We start from the raw sequence: 15,033 nt of genomic DNA, 5'->3' as shown, positions 1-15,033 counted from the left end.
TGAGCCCCGACAGAGGCTATTACTCTTACTTGAACTGTGAGGGACGTACACCAAAACCACTAACACCAATGTTTAAAGATAGTTTTCCATACATCTTCTGCTATAAAATGACTTTATAACAGTGCTGAGAACATCTTAACGAGACGCGACACTTTCTAAATTTGATTGTGAAAAAACAGGCCCATAAATACATGATTTATAAGCACTGCATGTTTTTTTTCCTCCTTGTGGATTGATTTTGTTGTTTCAAATAACTATATATCATCCCATTTCCACCAATGTGATGAAAAAAAGATCCAGTAAGTCATTATAAGGAGAAACTTTCTCAAAATAATGACTTAGTATTGCAAAATAACCTCAAAATAATAAGTCAGTGCCTCAAAATAATGAGAAACTTTCTCAAAAAAAAACAACCAACAACTTAGTATTGTTTCATTATTTTGAGATACTAAGGCCCTGATCAGACAGAGCGCATATTGCAGGTTGCCTTGTCTTTATTGCTATTGCAAATTGTTGCTAGGCAACCACCGAATCACCTGTGCTTAGCTTAGCGAACTCACAGGTCTGTACCGTGTAATCTGCATAAGAAATGGACAGGCAGGGGTGGCTGCTCTGGCTCTAATTGAGACTGAGAGGCTGTTACGACAAAGTATGTTGGTGACAGGGAATCTGTGTGGGGACATGGGACCCTCAGAAAGAGGAGAATCACAGGGACTATTGTACCACCAGCTGGTCCAGGAGCTTCGCCTTCGGTTGATGGTCGGTTTAAGACATTTTTGTGGATGAGTCTGGGACAGTTTGACAATCTGCTGTCAATCATCTGGCCTGATAATGGTAGTTGAGGCAACAATTTGTTCAGATATGTTTTGCAGCTTGCCTAAGCCAATGTCTAAGGTGAGTTTATTTTAGCTTCACACAAACCATGTATACTACTACTTGCTGTCATCCCCACTACAGAAGGCCCACCTCTAAATTCATCTGATTGAACATTGGGGAGAAAAATGCTCTTAGCAAATGCGCTTAGCAATGCAAAAGTGGCAAACCTCACTTTCATTAAAAACAATTACAAAAACGCGCTCTGTCTGACTGGGGCATAAATCATTTTGCGACACTAAGTCATCATTTCCAGAAAGTTTCTCATTATAATGACTGTCAGGATATTTTTTTTTCATGACATTGGTGGCAATGGGCTTCCGTACCCATTAGACAGAGAAGTTTGCATTTCCATTCAAGCAAACAGTGCATATCAATGGCCTCATTTTATTTCTGCTGCAGCTCCGTTGTGTCAGGTTATGTCATTGTTGAATAAGAGTAGCATCTAAGACATCGAACACTGTGATACTAGTCCAGGTCAAAGATTTGATACATTTTTGCTTGCATGCACCTACATGTGATGCATATGTTTTAATGTAATCCTGTGTCCTGACATAATGATTTCACCTGATAAAAACATGATTTCAGCTGATGAGAAAGGTGCATTTTTACACATGAACTCTGCTTTTAAACTAAGTGAATGTTAACTACATATTGGTTTTATTTGTACAACAACAAACATTTCAGACCACTAGAGGACTGTCGTAGGCACAAACAGTGAGCACAGTCACCTCATACTGCAGAGAGGGAGATACAGCCCATTGCATAACCTACTACCAAGCAAAGGGCATGAGCATGCTGCGATGTAGCACATAGCGCCCTCTAACCTGCCGCTATTGACTGACGACACCGCCTGATGTTCTAGGAGATTTAAGTGAGCTTTAAAGCATACAGCTGTGCCGCAGTGGTTGTGAGCTCGCTGATGCCGTGAGGCCGGGGATGCTGTTCTGTTTGGATCTGACAAGTGAGCACCAGGCAGACGCCGGTGGAAACGTCAAAGGCAGCCCAAAAAACCAATGAGTCATGCACGGAAACACAGGCGCACACACACACACACATTGTCACATCATAACCACATGCAGGCTGGTGATAGGTCACAGAGTGCATGTTGGGCATGACGAGCTGACGCACAGTGACCTCTATAGCTGATTAATGCTAAAGCTGCAAAGCTGTGTTGCACAGAGGGAGATCCTGGGAGTATCAAATGAGATGGAGTTGTCCTCTTTCTACTCAGACCAGAGGGAACACAGAGGTGACCTTTGAAAGTCATTACAATGACCTTCCAACCGTTGAGTTAGTTTTATGCACTGAGGAAAGGAAGTCCTGTCAGAGCAATTCCTAAACTCTATTGTAAAGAAAAACAACAGAAAAAGAGCTTAAACCCACATCTGGAACACGTGTTTTATACTGAAACCATGAACACCAACGGACGCAGCAACAAGAGTATAGACATGACAAATTACCTCCCCTCTCTGCAGATTGCAGGGGTCGACGGAGCGTGTGTGACTTATGTAACAACGTGATGTAATGATGTTGTTTCTCAAAGCGTAGAAATGCTTTTTTTTTAACCCTCAGAGAATAAAGTCCTCCCGTCGGTCCCTCGGTGAACTGCTGTGTGTGTTTGTGTTGACAGAGGAGTGTGTGTGAGTGTGTATGCATGTATGTATGTATGTGAGTGTGTTCAGTGTCAGAGGGCCTGAATGTCTACGCCACTCTCAAGTGCTGATGCTTTGCTTCCTAATGTGGGGGAGGATTGAAATGGGGTTGTGTCCTGAATGCTAACAAAGCTTGCACGCACGCACACATACACATACACACACACACACACACACACACACACACACACAGTTGTTTGTTGAAGGCTGCAGGGGGATTTGTGGCTTGTTCAGTTACCAGCTGAAGGACGCTGAGTTCAGGGCAGCTGTGACAGTGCAAAGGAATCCAGATAGGTGTGTGGCTTTAAATAAAACATTTGCCCACAGTGAAATCATAAAATGCTGAAGTGAAGGTGTTTGTCTTTTACCGTAACAAGGTGAGGGTTGACTAAGCACAAAACAGGAGGAGGATATATATGAATGTGTGAGTGGCCTCTCTGGAAACACAAACTGCAGCAGTACACACCTGCAGCCCCGCAGTCGCAGCAGAGTTCGTTGCCTGGCATGCGCAGCACGTCTTCTATGATCGCTTTAGTCAGATCCTCTAAACCATCCTCGCCTCCGCTGCTCTGCTCGCCACGGAACGCCATGTTCAAGGCCTCCTCCTTACTGTTGGTCAGCACCGAGATCCAGCTGCACAAGGGAACACATCAATAATCACATCAATTTTAATAATAAGACATTTTTATTTATAATGCATATTTTAAAGCACAATTGAAAAATTATTTTACCAAGACATATAACCATCACAGCTAAAATAAAAAAACAAGGTGCAACTGCCACAAAATGATCATTTTCTCAAATCAGTTAGTTGTTTGGTTTAAAAAATGTCCATAAATTGTGACAAATGTTCATCATAATGTTCATAATGATACAAAAACAACAAACTGAAAATCCTCACAATTGAGAAGCTGGGACTCAATCAACAAATCATTTCTACTCTACAAAAAATAGAAATAAATCACTAAAAATGTAAATTATAGTAAAGAAAGAGTAAGATGGGGTGTCGGTGGCTTAGTGGTAGAGCAGGCGCCCCATGTACAAGGCTGTTGCCGCAGCGGCCCAGGTTCGAATCCAGCCTGTGGCCCTTTGCTACATGTCATTCCCCCTTCTCTCTCTCCCCCTCTCACACTTGTCCTGTCCTGTCCATTAAAGGCAAAATGCCCCCCCCCCCCCCCAAAAAAAAAATCTAAGAAAGAGTAAGATGTTGATTTATATCATTATTAGCTACAAAGAACAATAGTCTGTTATTCTCCATTACACACATATGATGCAGTACTCGACAGAGGGCCCTATTTAAACAATCTATAGCGCATGGTTTAAAGTGCACATCCTAAGTGCATTTAGGGGCGTGTCGAACTCCACTTTTACCAGTTAATAATCTGGGCGCAAAGTGAGGCACAAGGGGGAAAGGGGTTGTATTTAGTCCTTTAATTAATCATAGGTGTATTTGGGCATAACATGAATTAACCAATCAGAGTGTCTTCCCATTTCCTTTTAAAGGCCAGGTGTGCCTACAGCTGGCGTGCTGCTATTTGCATGGTGGATTCGGCAAATTGGAAAAGCAAGTTGTTTTCTCCAGAGCAGTAATGTCCCCGCAGCAAATATTGTGGGACATTTCAGCAGCAAAAGTAAAAACTCTGGTTACATACTTGACAGAGGAAACAGAACTAAACCTTTAGCTTCTGAAATAATCAATGAAGTTACGCTGCTCCATGTGTGTAAATGCACACAGCGTCTCTCTTAGTTTGAGTTGGATGGCAGCTCTGCTCTCTGCTATGTTCACATTATAAGGAATGTAATTAATATTTTTCTAATTAATGATGTATTGTTTGACCAACCTGCAACCCATCCACATGTCCCTGTGTGTGTAACAAGCAGAGTGTATGAGCGCATCTTACTATCTCAACAATGCAGCCTTGAAATAGCAGGAAAATACAGTGCTATTGAGTTTACACCAGGGTCCTGTTGGTCAGTGGCTCAATGGCTTTTTGCTGCCTCAAAATAGCAATACATCAGCAATGCACCTGACCACACCTCATTTTAGGACCTACACGCCCATGGGTGCACAGATGGGCTGTAAAAATGACAACTGCATCAGTCTGAAACAATGACAGTTGCACTGCCCTGTGTGCTGCTATTTGCTGCACATAAATTAGGGCCCTTAAACTGCACAAAGGACGCATGGAGAACTTATTTCCATAAATACTGAGATCATAACGATATTAGTTCAATTTGACTTATTTCTATTTTCTTTTTTTAAATGGCTGTTTTAAAATTAGGTGTCTAATTCCCTCGACAGTTTTTTTGTGCCTGCAAATTTATTTACTTTGACAAGGTAAATCACACGCACACACATACACGCACACACACAACCACCCACCCACCCACACACGCACGCACGCACAAATTGTTATTATTAAGAATCATGCAGATACGAAACGATGTAGCTGCCCTTCAAACATGGCCTCCTGCAGCTCTCTACAATGCACAATCTGCTCCTGCAGTGTTACCCACTGAACTGGCCCTCACACACACACACTCACATGCACACACATGCACCAACACACTGGGTTTTTACGAGCCTGATGTCAGCACTTCCTCTGTCATTGTCAGTCAACCCTGTCTGCAGAGGCAGAGGCCAGACAGGGAGTGGGCGCATAAACCGATGTGTTAGATTGTCAGTTTATCAGAATGTGTGAAGAACCGAGGTATTTTAATCCACAGATGCGTAGGTGTACAGATGCTGAGCCAAAGCCTTTATGTGTTTACTTATGCTATGCATTATAATATGCTCCCAGCCTAATTGAGGGGGAGTGTGATTGCACAAAGCGGGAGCCCTATGGAATACTAAATATTTCATGGAAAATCCCATGAAGACGCTGCTGCCGCTGCTGCAATTGGAGGTGCGTGACTGAAGCGGCAGTGAGGAGCAGCAAGCGGGATCCCAAAGGACGACAAGTACATGGAGATCCAGAGTGTTCGACCACAGCGAGGCATCAGACTGAGAACATGCAAGGCCGGAACAGAGAAGTGCCACAAATCAAAGTGTGTTTCAAGAGTGTTTTTAGTCTAGACAGCTCAGGAGGATTCACAATGTTTTTGACGGGATTCAGTGTTTTTCTGAGTGTTCAGATGACTTTAGATGCAGCAGAAGGGTTCTTATTTATGTCTGTAATTTTTCTATATAATAATTCTTCTTGATATAAAGAGCCTGTTTTTGAATTTGCTTCTCAGGAACACAGTACATAGATCTATGTTGCTCTGCTGTAAATGAGAATTGGTTCTCAACTGACTTCTGTGGTTTATTAAATACCAAATCAAAATAAATAAATGAACAAACATTATAACCATGATATTCCATGTCTAAAAAAGCAATGTCAGCATTACCTTATTGGATATATATAAGTATTGCACACCAAGGGTTGGAGTGCGGTGCTGATCACTGGCAGCAGACTTGAAAGTAGGGAACAAGACACACACTTTCCTCTGGTATTCAGATGACATTTCAGCCCTCGGGCCTTCTTTAAGATCAACAGTCGAGACTGTTCAAGTCAGGATTGTTTTTCTTGAGGAAGGCCTGAGGGCTGAGACGTCATCTGAATACCAGAGACATGCATATGAAGTCTGTGACACCAGCGTTACCTTTCTCACCATAGCCCTCAACATGTAATTGAACAAAAGCTGAAGTTGTGCAAAATCTGTTACCTCCCCTACATCTGATATTCTTTCTACAAAAAATATGCAGAGCTCAACAATAAACATCGCCTGATTGCCTGTGGCTAGTTAAAGGCTAGTAAATCTAACAACTAACATGCCCCCATCAAAAAAAAAAAGAATTAAATACATCATTTTTTCCTTAGATCTGATGATGGAAGTAGCAAAGGAGTGAGCCATCTCGCTTCCTTGTCATCTCTGTCAAGAGCTGAACATGCTCAGTATCTATCAACACAAATTTTATGACCTGCAGTGCAAGTGAGAGCAAGGTGAATAAAATGGGGTAGTTTTTCAAAGGCACGTCAATGTTCTAAAAACATCACAAGATGACAATTAACTTTAGTCTTTGTTGTAATTTGATAAGCTCTAATAAATTAAACTGTTTGTATTGGGGCAAGTAAAAGTTGACTTTGGGCAAGTAGATTTCTGACCCACCTTCCCAACTAGAAAAGAGAAAAAAAAAATTATTTCCACAAACTCACAAAGACACAAAATAAAGACTCTTCAGTTCTCGTTGATTTAGCATTGCACTCCTATAATATTGATGACTCACAGTGAACAGCTTTAAAAAACAGATTTTAAAAATCATTGCAAGAGAACCAGAAATATAAAAGCTGGCGCCTACATTACCCAGAAGCAGGGTGAGGGTTTCTGCCACAGTTTTACCTACTTTAAGGTGCATGAAACAGAGAAAGAAGCCTAACGCGAGCAAAACTCTAACAACACCGTAGGACAGACATTTGTTTTCATACAACTACCTTTTTATCACTTGGTAGAGATACTATAACAATGTTTGCTTTGCTGTGACGACAAAGTTTACAGGAAACGTGAACAGCAGTGTGTGATCATTTAATAAAAGATTTGTTGTAGTGCTACGTGTCTGTGCATGTGTGTGTGTGTGTCTGCCTACCGACATGTACGTGTGTGTGACAGCCTGGGAAACAACAGTATGAGGTTACAGCGACCTGGATTACTGCCGACCACAAATCCCACTGCCATCCTCACACTGCCACCCACTCTCAACAGTCTCTCTGTGACTTCCTGCCTTTGAGTATGGCAGTGACACAAAGAGCAGCCAGTAACCAGCCCCTTCATTAATAAAAACCATTAGGTGACAGTTTGTGATCACACAAACTCTTTCACTGGATTCAGGTAAATGTGGTCAGATCTTATGTGTTTTTAAGCAGTATTATTACAGTACTTACATGACAAACTCTTGTTCATCTTCAGCCTGGAAATGATATGTCCGGTTATCTGTGGAATACAGAAACAAAGATGTTTAAGGGGAACAATCACGCTTTTCATTATCTCTCATATATAATGTTAAAATGACGAATATTCATATTAAACGTGGCCAAAGTTTCAATTAATGAGGTAAATGTTTGACAAAGTAATCCCTGTGAGCAAAAACCTCAGGCTTCAGATTATTCTCAATACTCTTTCCAACAGTTTTTCTACTTAGGAAACAAATTGACATCAGATCATAACAGATTTCAGAAATATTCCTAATCAAACATGTGCGGTCATGTTTAAAAGCTTCTATTGGGGATTTTTCATGATAGAAAGTAATGCCATTCTCTGTTACAGTCATTACTCTCCTGCAATGACTGCAGACATGAAGAGATAAAAAAGACCCAGAGGCAGCGACCAATAAGAGTGGACTGGGCTTTTTTTTTTCTTTTTTTTTTAAAGAGACAGGTCCTAAAACGGAGCGTTTCAGACAGAGAGTTAATACAGGTGTTCCAGCACAGATAGTATGAGGAAAATAAAGTGTTTTTTGAGCAATAAAGCACATAAATGTGATTTAGTAGAAACCCAAATTACAAGCATGAATCTAAATATTTGCATCATAGGTCCCCTTTAAGTGAGCAAATTTCTTATCTTACGTTTCACAATCCTAATAGCAACAGATTACAGTAAATTATTTAAATATATCGCTTCACTGGCTGTGTGTTACCTGTTGGATAAGTGGTCTAAAAATAGTCTGTAGTACCTTCACAGTTTTGTTTTCCTTGATGTTTATTAAAGGCAGGAAATCCCCAGCTGTCTCATACTAACATACGCAGTGTATAACTAAGCTGTTTGGGCGTGTGGAGAAATGTGCAGCATGCGAGAGGAAAACTTACGAGAAATGAGATCAAAGCACTTCCTGTCCTCGGTACTCGGCTTGACCTGGCAGGTGAGCAGGTTGAGCTTGACTGGCTGCCTGTTGGACTGCGAGCACAAACAGACAGAAGGTCAGACAGGAAATATGCAATCACAACAAACTGAGCGTCTCTTTAAATAACTTATTATTGTTTCAACTTATTAAATGTCAGAAAATAGTGGAAAATGCCAGGATAATGTTTTCAAATGATTCGATTGGTCCAACCCACAGTCCAAAACCCAAATATATTGAATTCACAACAATATAAAACAGGAAGTAGCAGCAAATGCTCATATTCAAGAAGCTGAAGCCACCAAACGTTTGGCATTTTATTAGATATTTTGGTCCAAACACCAAAATATTAAATTCACAGTAATGTAAAACAAAATTACTGTAGTATTTTTTATCAACTTATCTCTGTTTTATTCAACACTACTGCTGTGTTTCAAATGCATAAATCAGGAATTTGAATATTCACATAATGAAGCTACAGAATTCTGTCACAAAAAAGACAAAACTGCATGAACTCAGTTGTCCCCATTAAGAAACTGGACCGTGCTGGCTGGGCTGTGTACTGTAATAATGGGCCCAGTTGGCACATGTATACTGAGCATTGTCTCCTGCCAGTGCCCGGGCAGAGGAGGGGGGGGGGGCAGGGCACGTGCTAATGAAATGCTAACAGGCTGTGATGAGCCGTGGAGCTCGGCTGGCCTGCTGGCAAGCCGCCATGTCAACTAGAGTCACCTAGAGTTCAGCTGCCACAAGGGCTGAGGAAAGAAAAAAAGAACGTGGCGTGGCGGTAAACCGCTTCCAGACAGAGAGGAATGATTATAAGCTCTCGCACAACTACCAAGAGAAGACAGATTAAAGATTTAAAGGTTAAAGATTTAGTCCCTCCATCGCTCGGCTGAACAAAAGGAAACCTTTCATATCATATGTGAGACAACCACTTCCCCCTGAGCTTCTCAGAATCATCACGTTTTAGGCAGCAGCTGTGTGAAGGTTCAAATTGAGCTCACACCCTCACACTAAAAGCGGCAAATGTGCCCACTAGAAATGCAGAGGCTCAGTCAGATCTATCAGTCATTACGCACTGCCACAGCTTATCCTCCCTACCATGGTACATCCAGCTGTGTCTCTTGGTAAAAAGCCGCCCGAGTGCCAACTTCACCAGGCTTACCAGGGTTTTTCCTCCGCAAAGGAATTTTTGGCACCCCCCAAGAAGTTTCAGCTAGCGCCAAAGGAAAATCAGCAGTGCCAAAATGATAAGAACTGAGAATAAAAATAGAAATTCAAATCCTCTCCAAATGACTTTAATAGCTACTTACCAAACGACTGTTGAAGATTTGCTGCCTTTCACAAACTGAGCTTCTGTTTGCTTTTTGCTTCACAATAACATGAGTTAAGCCACCTTATCTGGTTGAATGACATTAATAGTACCATTGCTAGTATAAATCAGATGACCTTCCCTAAATTCGAAGGCGTTAACTTGGTTTGCAGACATAAAGATCCTTGTCAGGTCAAAATCTTCTGGCATCTTTTAGGAGATTCTTTTAAACATACAATTTATAACTTTTCTGCATTAAATGTGTAAAAACTACTATGCCAATGTTAAAAATATTGTTGAGCTGTGCACATACATTATCCAAAATGTTTCAGACAACTTTTAAACTCATAGAAATCTATTATTTTTGATTTTTGGTTGTGGTTGTCAGTCATAAATTGACTCTTTACCAGGTTTTCAACCACATCTTTTGAGATCAAGTATCTTTTTAGGTCTTTGTTGTTTTTATCTGTACATTTTAACCTGATGATGGATTTAGTCATCGCAAGTTTGTATCTTAAGTTATCAGAGAAACCAACAGAGACGTTAGCAGCAGCTCTGCTCTGGCCTCTTCCTTGCTGAAAAGTGTCTGAGAAACACTTAGCATGAAACTGTTTTATTCAGTGTTTTAACCAGTTTAAATCACTGGGTCCATTTGTTTTAGAGAGGAAGAGACCTCTATGGATAATTCGACTCCTAGTGAAAAAACCTCCTTCACAATTAACTGCATTGTCCCGTCTTTTGTTATTGTTATAACTGAGAGACCCCTAGTGGCAGAAAATTACATATTGTATGTTTTCCAATACTCTAGATGATGTAATTTGACAACTTTAGAGTATATTGACAGTCAGGTTGACCGCCAAAATACACAGACCATACCTTGTTAATCCCTAAATCCAAATGAAATGTTTCCTGTTTTTCTTTTTAAGTCGCCAACTGGATTTACATCTGTGCCTGATGAGACACCTGCCACTGCTCTGCCACAATAAGCTAAACTTATGGATTGTGCTAAGCTCCTCAGTCCAGCAGCTCTCTTTGTTCGAGGCTCAGCGGGAGGTTATAACTCAGATGACAGACAGTGTTACAGAGTTAATTCAGATTTGAATGCAGTTTCTAGATTCCTGCAGCTCGCACAGGAAAGAAAATATCACACTGCACAGCAGCCACTGCTGCTGCACCAGAGTGGAGACGACCCCACAGACTTGCCAGCATATACAGTACGCTCACACTCGCTCTGAGATGAGTCACCGGCAGGCAGAGGGGGGAGGGGCAATGAGAGAGAGAGAGGGGAGGGGGGTAGGGTTGCCATGACAACCCATCTATGTCAATTCCACTCTGCCAGCCTCCAGATTGAGACAGCCCAACACAACCTCCCCGCATGATGTTCTCCCTTTGATCCGCACAGTCAGTGTGTGTGTGTGTGTTGGACTCACTGTGGCATGAGAGATGGTGAGCATGCCCGCCTTCACTGAGCACTGCCTCCTCTGCCACACCTTCCTCAGCCTGTGAAGAAGAGGTGGAGGGGATGGGGGGCACATTAGGAGAGGACTTGTCATGTCTTTTCTCTCTGCGTGCACTTTAAATTTTAATGCAACATGAATGGTGCTCCGCAGCATTTTTAAATAATGGCTGTGCTAACAGCTTACCCATCACTCTTCTTCAGCAGGTAGCCTTTCTTCTCACTGCCAAACTCCTTGTTTCCCTGCAGCTGGTGCATGCTGTAGCCGCCCTGCTTACTCTGCGAGTCCTGTGCGAATCCACACGATACGTGCAAACACAAAACACCAATGTTTAACACTCAGGGAGTACAGAGAAGCTGCTGAAAGACATGCAACATGCACACAAACACACTACAAACTCCTCTAACATCAAAGTCTCTTCTCAAAAGTGATAACAGGAAAATTAACACTACAGGGCATGCTCTGAAGCCTCTACAGGGCCAAACCACTCTAGTGTCAAGCAGAACAGACAGATGCCAGCATGCTCAGCATGCACCAGCACTTACTCTTCTAGACTTGATTCCAGACAAGCAGAAGGCAGTAGGGGGAAGATAGAGGGGAGAGGTGTGAAAGATCCAGCTCAGGTGCAGACGTGGGTGTGAAAGAGTGTGCCGCCCGCCAATGTGCCGACCAAAACTGCAGTCTCGTGTGTTTCACTTTCTACATAACGTGCTTACCGTGGGTGCTATTAACAAGAGAAGCTACAGGAAGTGTAAATTAAAAGTGAAAGACTATGTACATTGTTATCATGCAGAGCAGCGGACAGAGAAAGAGAATGTGTGAGAACAAGCCGCAGCAGACTATCCGGGGTTGGCAGTGTTATAAGTGTGATGCGATGTGGTGTTAAGTCGGGCAGTGAGTGGCTCTCCACTGAGCAGCCAGTGAGGCACAACACTGGTCACCAGCAAAGCCTACCACACACTGGCTACCAGCATGGTACAGCACTGGGCACTCGCTCTGTGCTGCAGGAGACAAGCTCCAAACCTGGTAGTGGCCAGAGTGAGAGGAGGTGTGTGGTAAAAAAAAAGTGTGATAGGAGTGTCAAATCATCAGTCTCTAACAACATGTCTGTGCGGCAGCTGGAGCAATACGACTGGTGTGAGGTCTGCTATTGTTGTGTTTAGCCCCGTATGTCTAAGTTTTGGTTGGTCCTGCTACACGTTTAAATGTGACTGAGTGTCTCTGAAAGTGACCTGCCTACCTCCTTCTGGTCCAGCTGAAGGGAGGACTTGATCAGATCCCGCAGGGCAGTCAGCTGCTTCTTCTCCTCATCCTGAGTTTGTTTGATCTGAGGAGAACAAATACAGGACTGAGGAAAAGATGCACCGGCAGAACTGGGAGATATTGACATAGAGAAGGTTATTGCACAAATAAAAATACCAAGACTGAAATCAACTTCTCCATTACAAAATAAATGTGCAGACTTCACTTTACTTTCTTTTTTGAAGATACACTTTAAACTTTCACATTATTTTGTAATTTACATGACACCTCTCACACTAGAGTTGTGAGACTTTCCCAGGCATTAGCAAACAGTGAGAACGCACATCTCAAAAACTTTTTATGCTGATCAAAGACAAAGAGCAGGACTCAGAGAGAAGATCCAGACACTGTGCTGACAGCTCCGAAGTGTCAGCCTCTGTGAGATCTCTGTTAGATCAAAATGTAGCTCTGTAACATCCTTTGTTTCACTGAAACGTTGCCAAATCCTGGAATACCGGACAGTGCGATTCTACCAGGTGACCCTTTAATCTGACATGGCAGAGGACTCTGGTAAGAGAAAGGGAGGAGGTGTCTGCTTAATGGTGAATGAGGACTGGTGTGACAGGGGGAATGTGAGGAACTGTCCCATGCTCACCCTGGGCCACAAGGCAGAGTTGCTGCCCATGTTTGGGAGGAGCGACCATGCGGCCATCTTGTTGAGGTCAAGATATGTAAACAAACTACACTGCATCCCCCCAGTGTCACAAGAGACAGAGCCTATCAGAGTCTGGTGGATTTAATTTGTAAAACAACAAAAGCGACTGAACGCAAAACTTAGGTTAACTCATTCCACAACCAGAAACCATAATTACCAGAACCATCTGCACTGCCATAAACACACGTTGCAGCCGGTCTGGAAGCATGGAAAATTATAAAGCAGCAGACTACAGTGTAAAAAGAGGCTAAAAAGACTAAACTGCAATGCACAAGTTAAAGGAGCTGAGTTCTACCTTGTATCAATTTGTGTGACACATAAATGATTGACTGAATAAATGAAAGTCATTGGGAGGGATCAGTACAGTGTGAGGATCTTCTGTCTGACATCTACTTTCCCAGGCGTTGCCATCTTTGGATATGTGAGGTCTACGAGTTTCCAGGAGATTCTGAATCATGACAGTTGCTGCAGATGTGCTACTTTCCGTCCATATAACAACTGCAGGAGCATTATACCCTGATAAAACTGCTGCTTCAGGGGAAAGCAGAGCGGTACTGTAAATAAGAAATGGTGGTGAGCAGTCAGTGTAGGCTCATTGCTTTCAAACATTTGTCTGTGATGGAGTGCTAAACTTGCTTCACTGAGAGCCATCATTTTACAATTACTTATTGTGATGCATGGCCCTTTTATCTAGTCATTTCTTTTAGGGCTAATGCAAATACTTTGAGGCTATGTTCACATTATTTTTTTTAAAAGTGGCCGATATCAGATTCCAATTTGAACTGGTCACATTTTCCTGAATTGACCTGCATGCGTAAAAGAACAATAACAAAGACATCGAACGCAGCACGCTGTCATACGGAAGTAAACACGGAGGCCACTCGAGCCAGCGTTTACAGTTCCATTTATAAGCTGATGTGCAGAGGACGCCAGCAAATTAACGAGCAGATGATAACAAGGACGAGGACAAGGAGAAAGAGAGCCAAGTTTTGAATAATGGCTTTCTGTGAAGCAACTGCTGCTACGTCTGTACGGAGGTGTGTGTGTGGATGTGGAGTTGGAGCCAGGAGTGGCGGGATCGTGATGTAAATGGCTTCACTGAGACAGATTTCATCCAACATTTCAGGATGTCAGGGGCTACTTTTAATTATCTACATGTGTCAGAGCTTCTCCACAAGACCGCTGCGGCAAGACACTTGATTCAGGCAAGTGACATAAAAGTCGCATTAATTCTGATATGACACACTGTTATGAAGGAAAAAAACAGATCTGAGTCACATATGAGCAAATAAATCTGATTTGGGCCACTTTTGCCTGCAGTCTGAAGGTACCTTTATACGAATCATGAACTGTATAATCGTGCAACTTTATTCTCTACCTTGGAGAAAGTCAAATCTCACCTTGAGGTCCACTTACTAGCTTTTCCCTGAGCCTTTATCGCAAATTCTTCTGCTAAATTAGAGATGCATGAAATTCAAGACAAGCTAGTAAGTGGACCTTGAGGTGAGATTTTTTTGCCAAAACAACTGTATTGATTTAACTGAGATAAAAAAAGGTAAGCATTGAAAAGTACATGTACACAAACATACATCAGCTTTGACTCTGTGGAAAAGAAAAGCATAGGAAGAGTAGAAAAGGTAAAGATGTGAGTATTTACATTGTAGAGATCAGCTGCCAGCTTCTCAATGTACTGCTTCAGCTTATCCGCTGTCTTCAAGCCATCTTGGAAGAAACTAGGGAACAAAGGTACATGTGAATCTTGCTGACATTTAACATGCATTGGAATAAATATGAGAGACAAGCCCGTCATTTATGGGAATTACTACTCTGCAAATGTCAGGTGCTGCGCTGTGCTGCTTTTGGCTACTATGAAGGTCACGCAGAGAGAGGAGGTTGGTGCA

General features: G+C 42.2%; 1 protein-coding gene across 4 annotated transcripts in view; it reads right to left on the bottom strand.

Moving 5' to 3' along the window:
* Positions 1-15,033, bottom strand: part of asap1b (ArfGAP with SH3 domain, ankyrin repeat and PH domain 1b) — an 86,729-nt gene that overhangs the window by 19,795 nt on the left and 51,901 nt on the right. For all 4 annotated transcript variants that reach the window (XM_078162441.1, XM_033638395.2, XM_033638398.2 and 1 more), the window contains exons 8-14: positions 14,790-14,865; positions 12,416-12,502; positions 11,362-11,462; positions 11,149-11,218; positions 8,372-8,459; positions 7,451-7,499; positions 2,995-3,161 (exon numbers count right to left, since the gene is read on the bottom strand). In XM_078162441.1, coding sequence (XP_078018567.1) covers positions 2,995-3,161; positions 7,451-7,499; positions 8,372-8,459; positions 11,149-11,218; positions 11,362-11,462; positions 12,416-12,502; positions 14,790-14,865 — 638 coding nt within the window. The remainder of the gene's footprint in view (positions 1-2,994; positions 3,162-7,450; positions 7,500-8,371; positions 8,460-11,148; positions 11,219-11,361; positions 11,463-12,415; positions 12,503-14,789; positions 14,866-15,033) is intronic.

The sequence above is a fragment of the Epinephelus lanceolatus genome, chromosome 20 (assembly GCF_041903045.1).
Source record: "Epinephelus lanceolatus isolate andai-2023 chromosome 20, ASM4190304v1, whole genome shotgun sequence".
Classification (NCBI taxonomy): domain Eukaryota; kingdom Metazoa; phylum Chordata; class Actinopteri; order Perciformes; family Serranidae; genus Epinephelus; species Epinephelus lanceolatus.
This window is presented reverse-complemented; position numbering and strand designations above follow the sequence as displayed.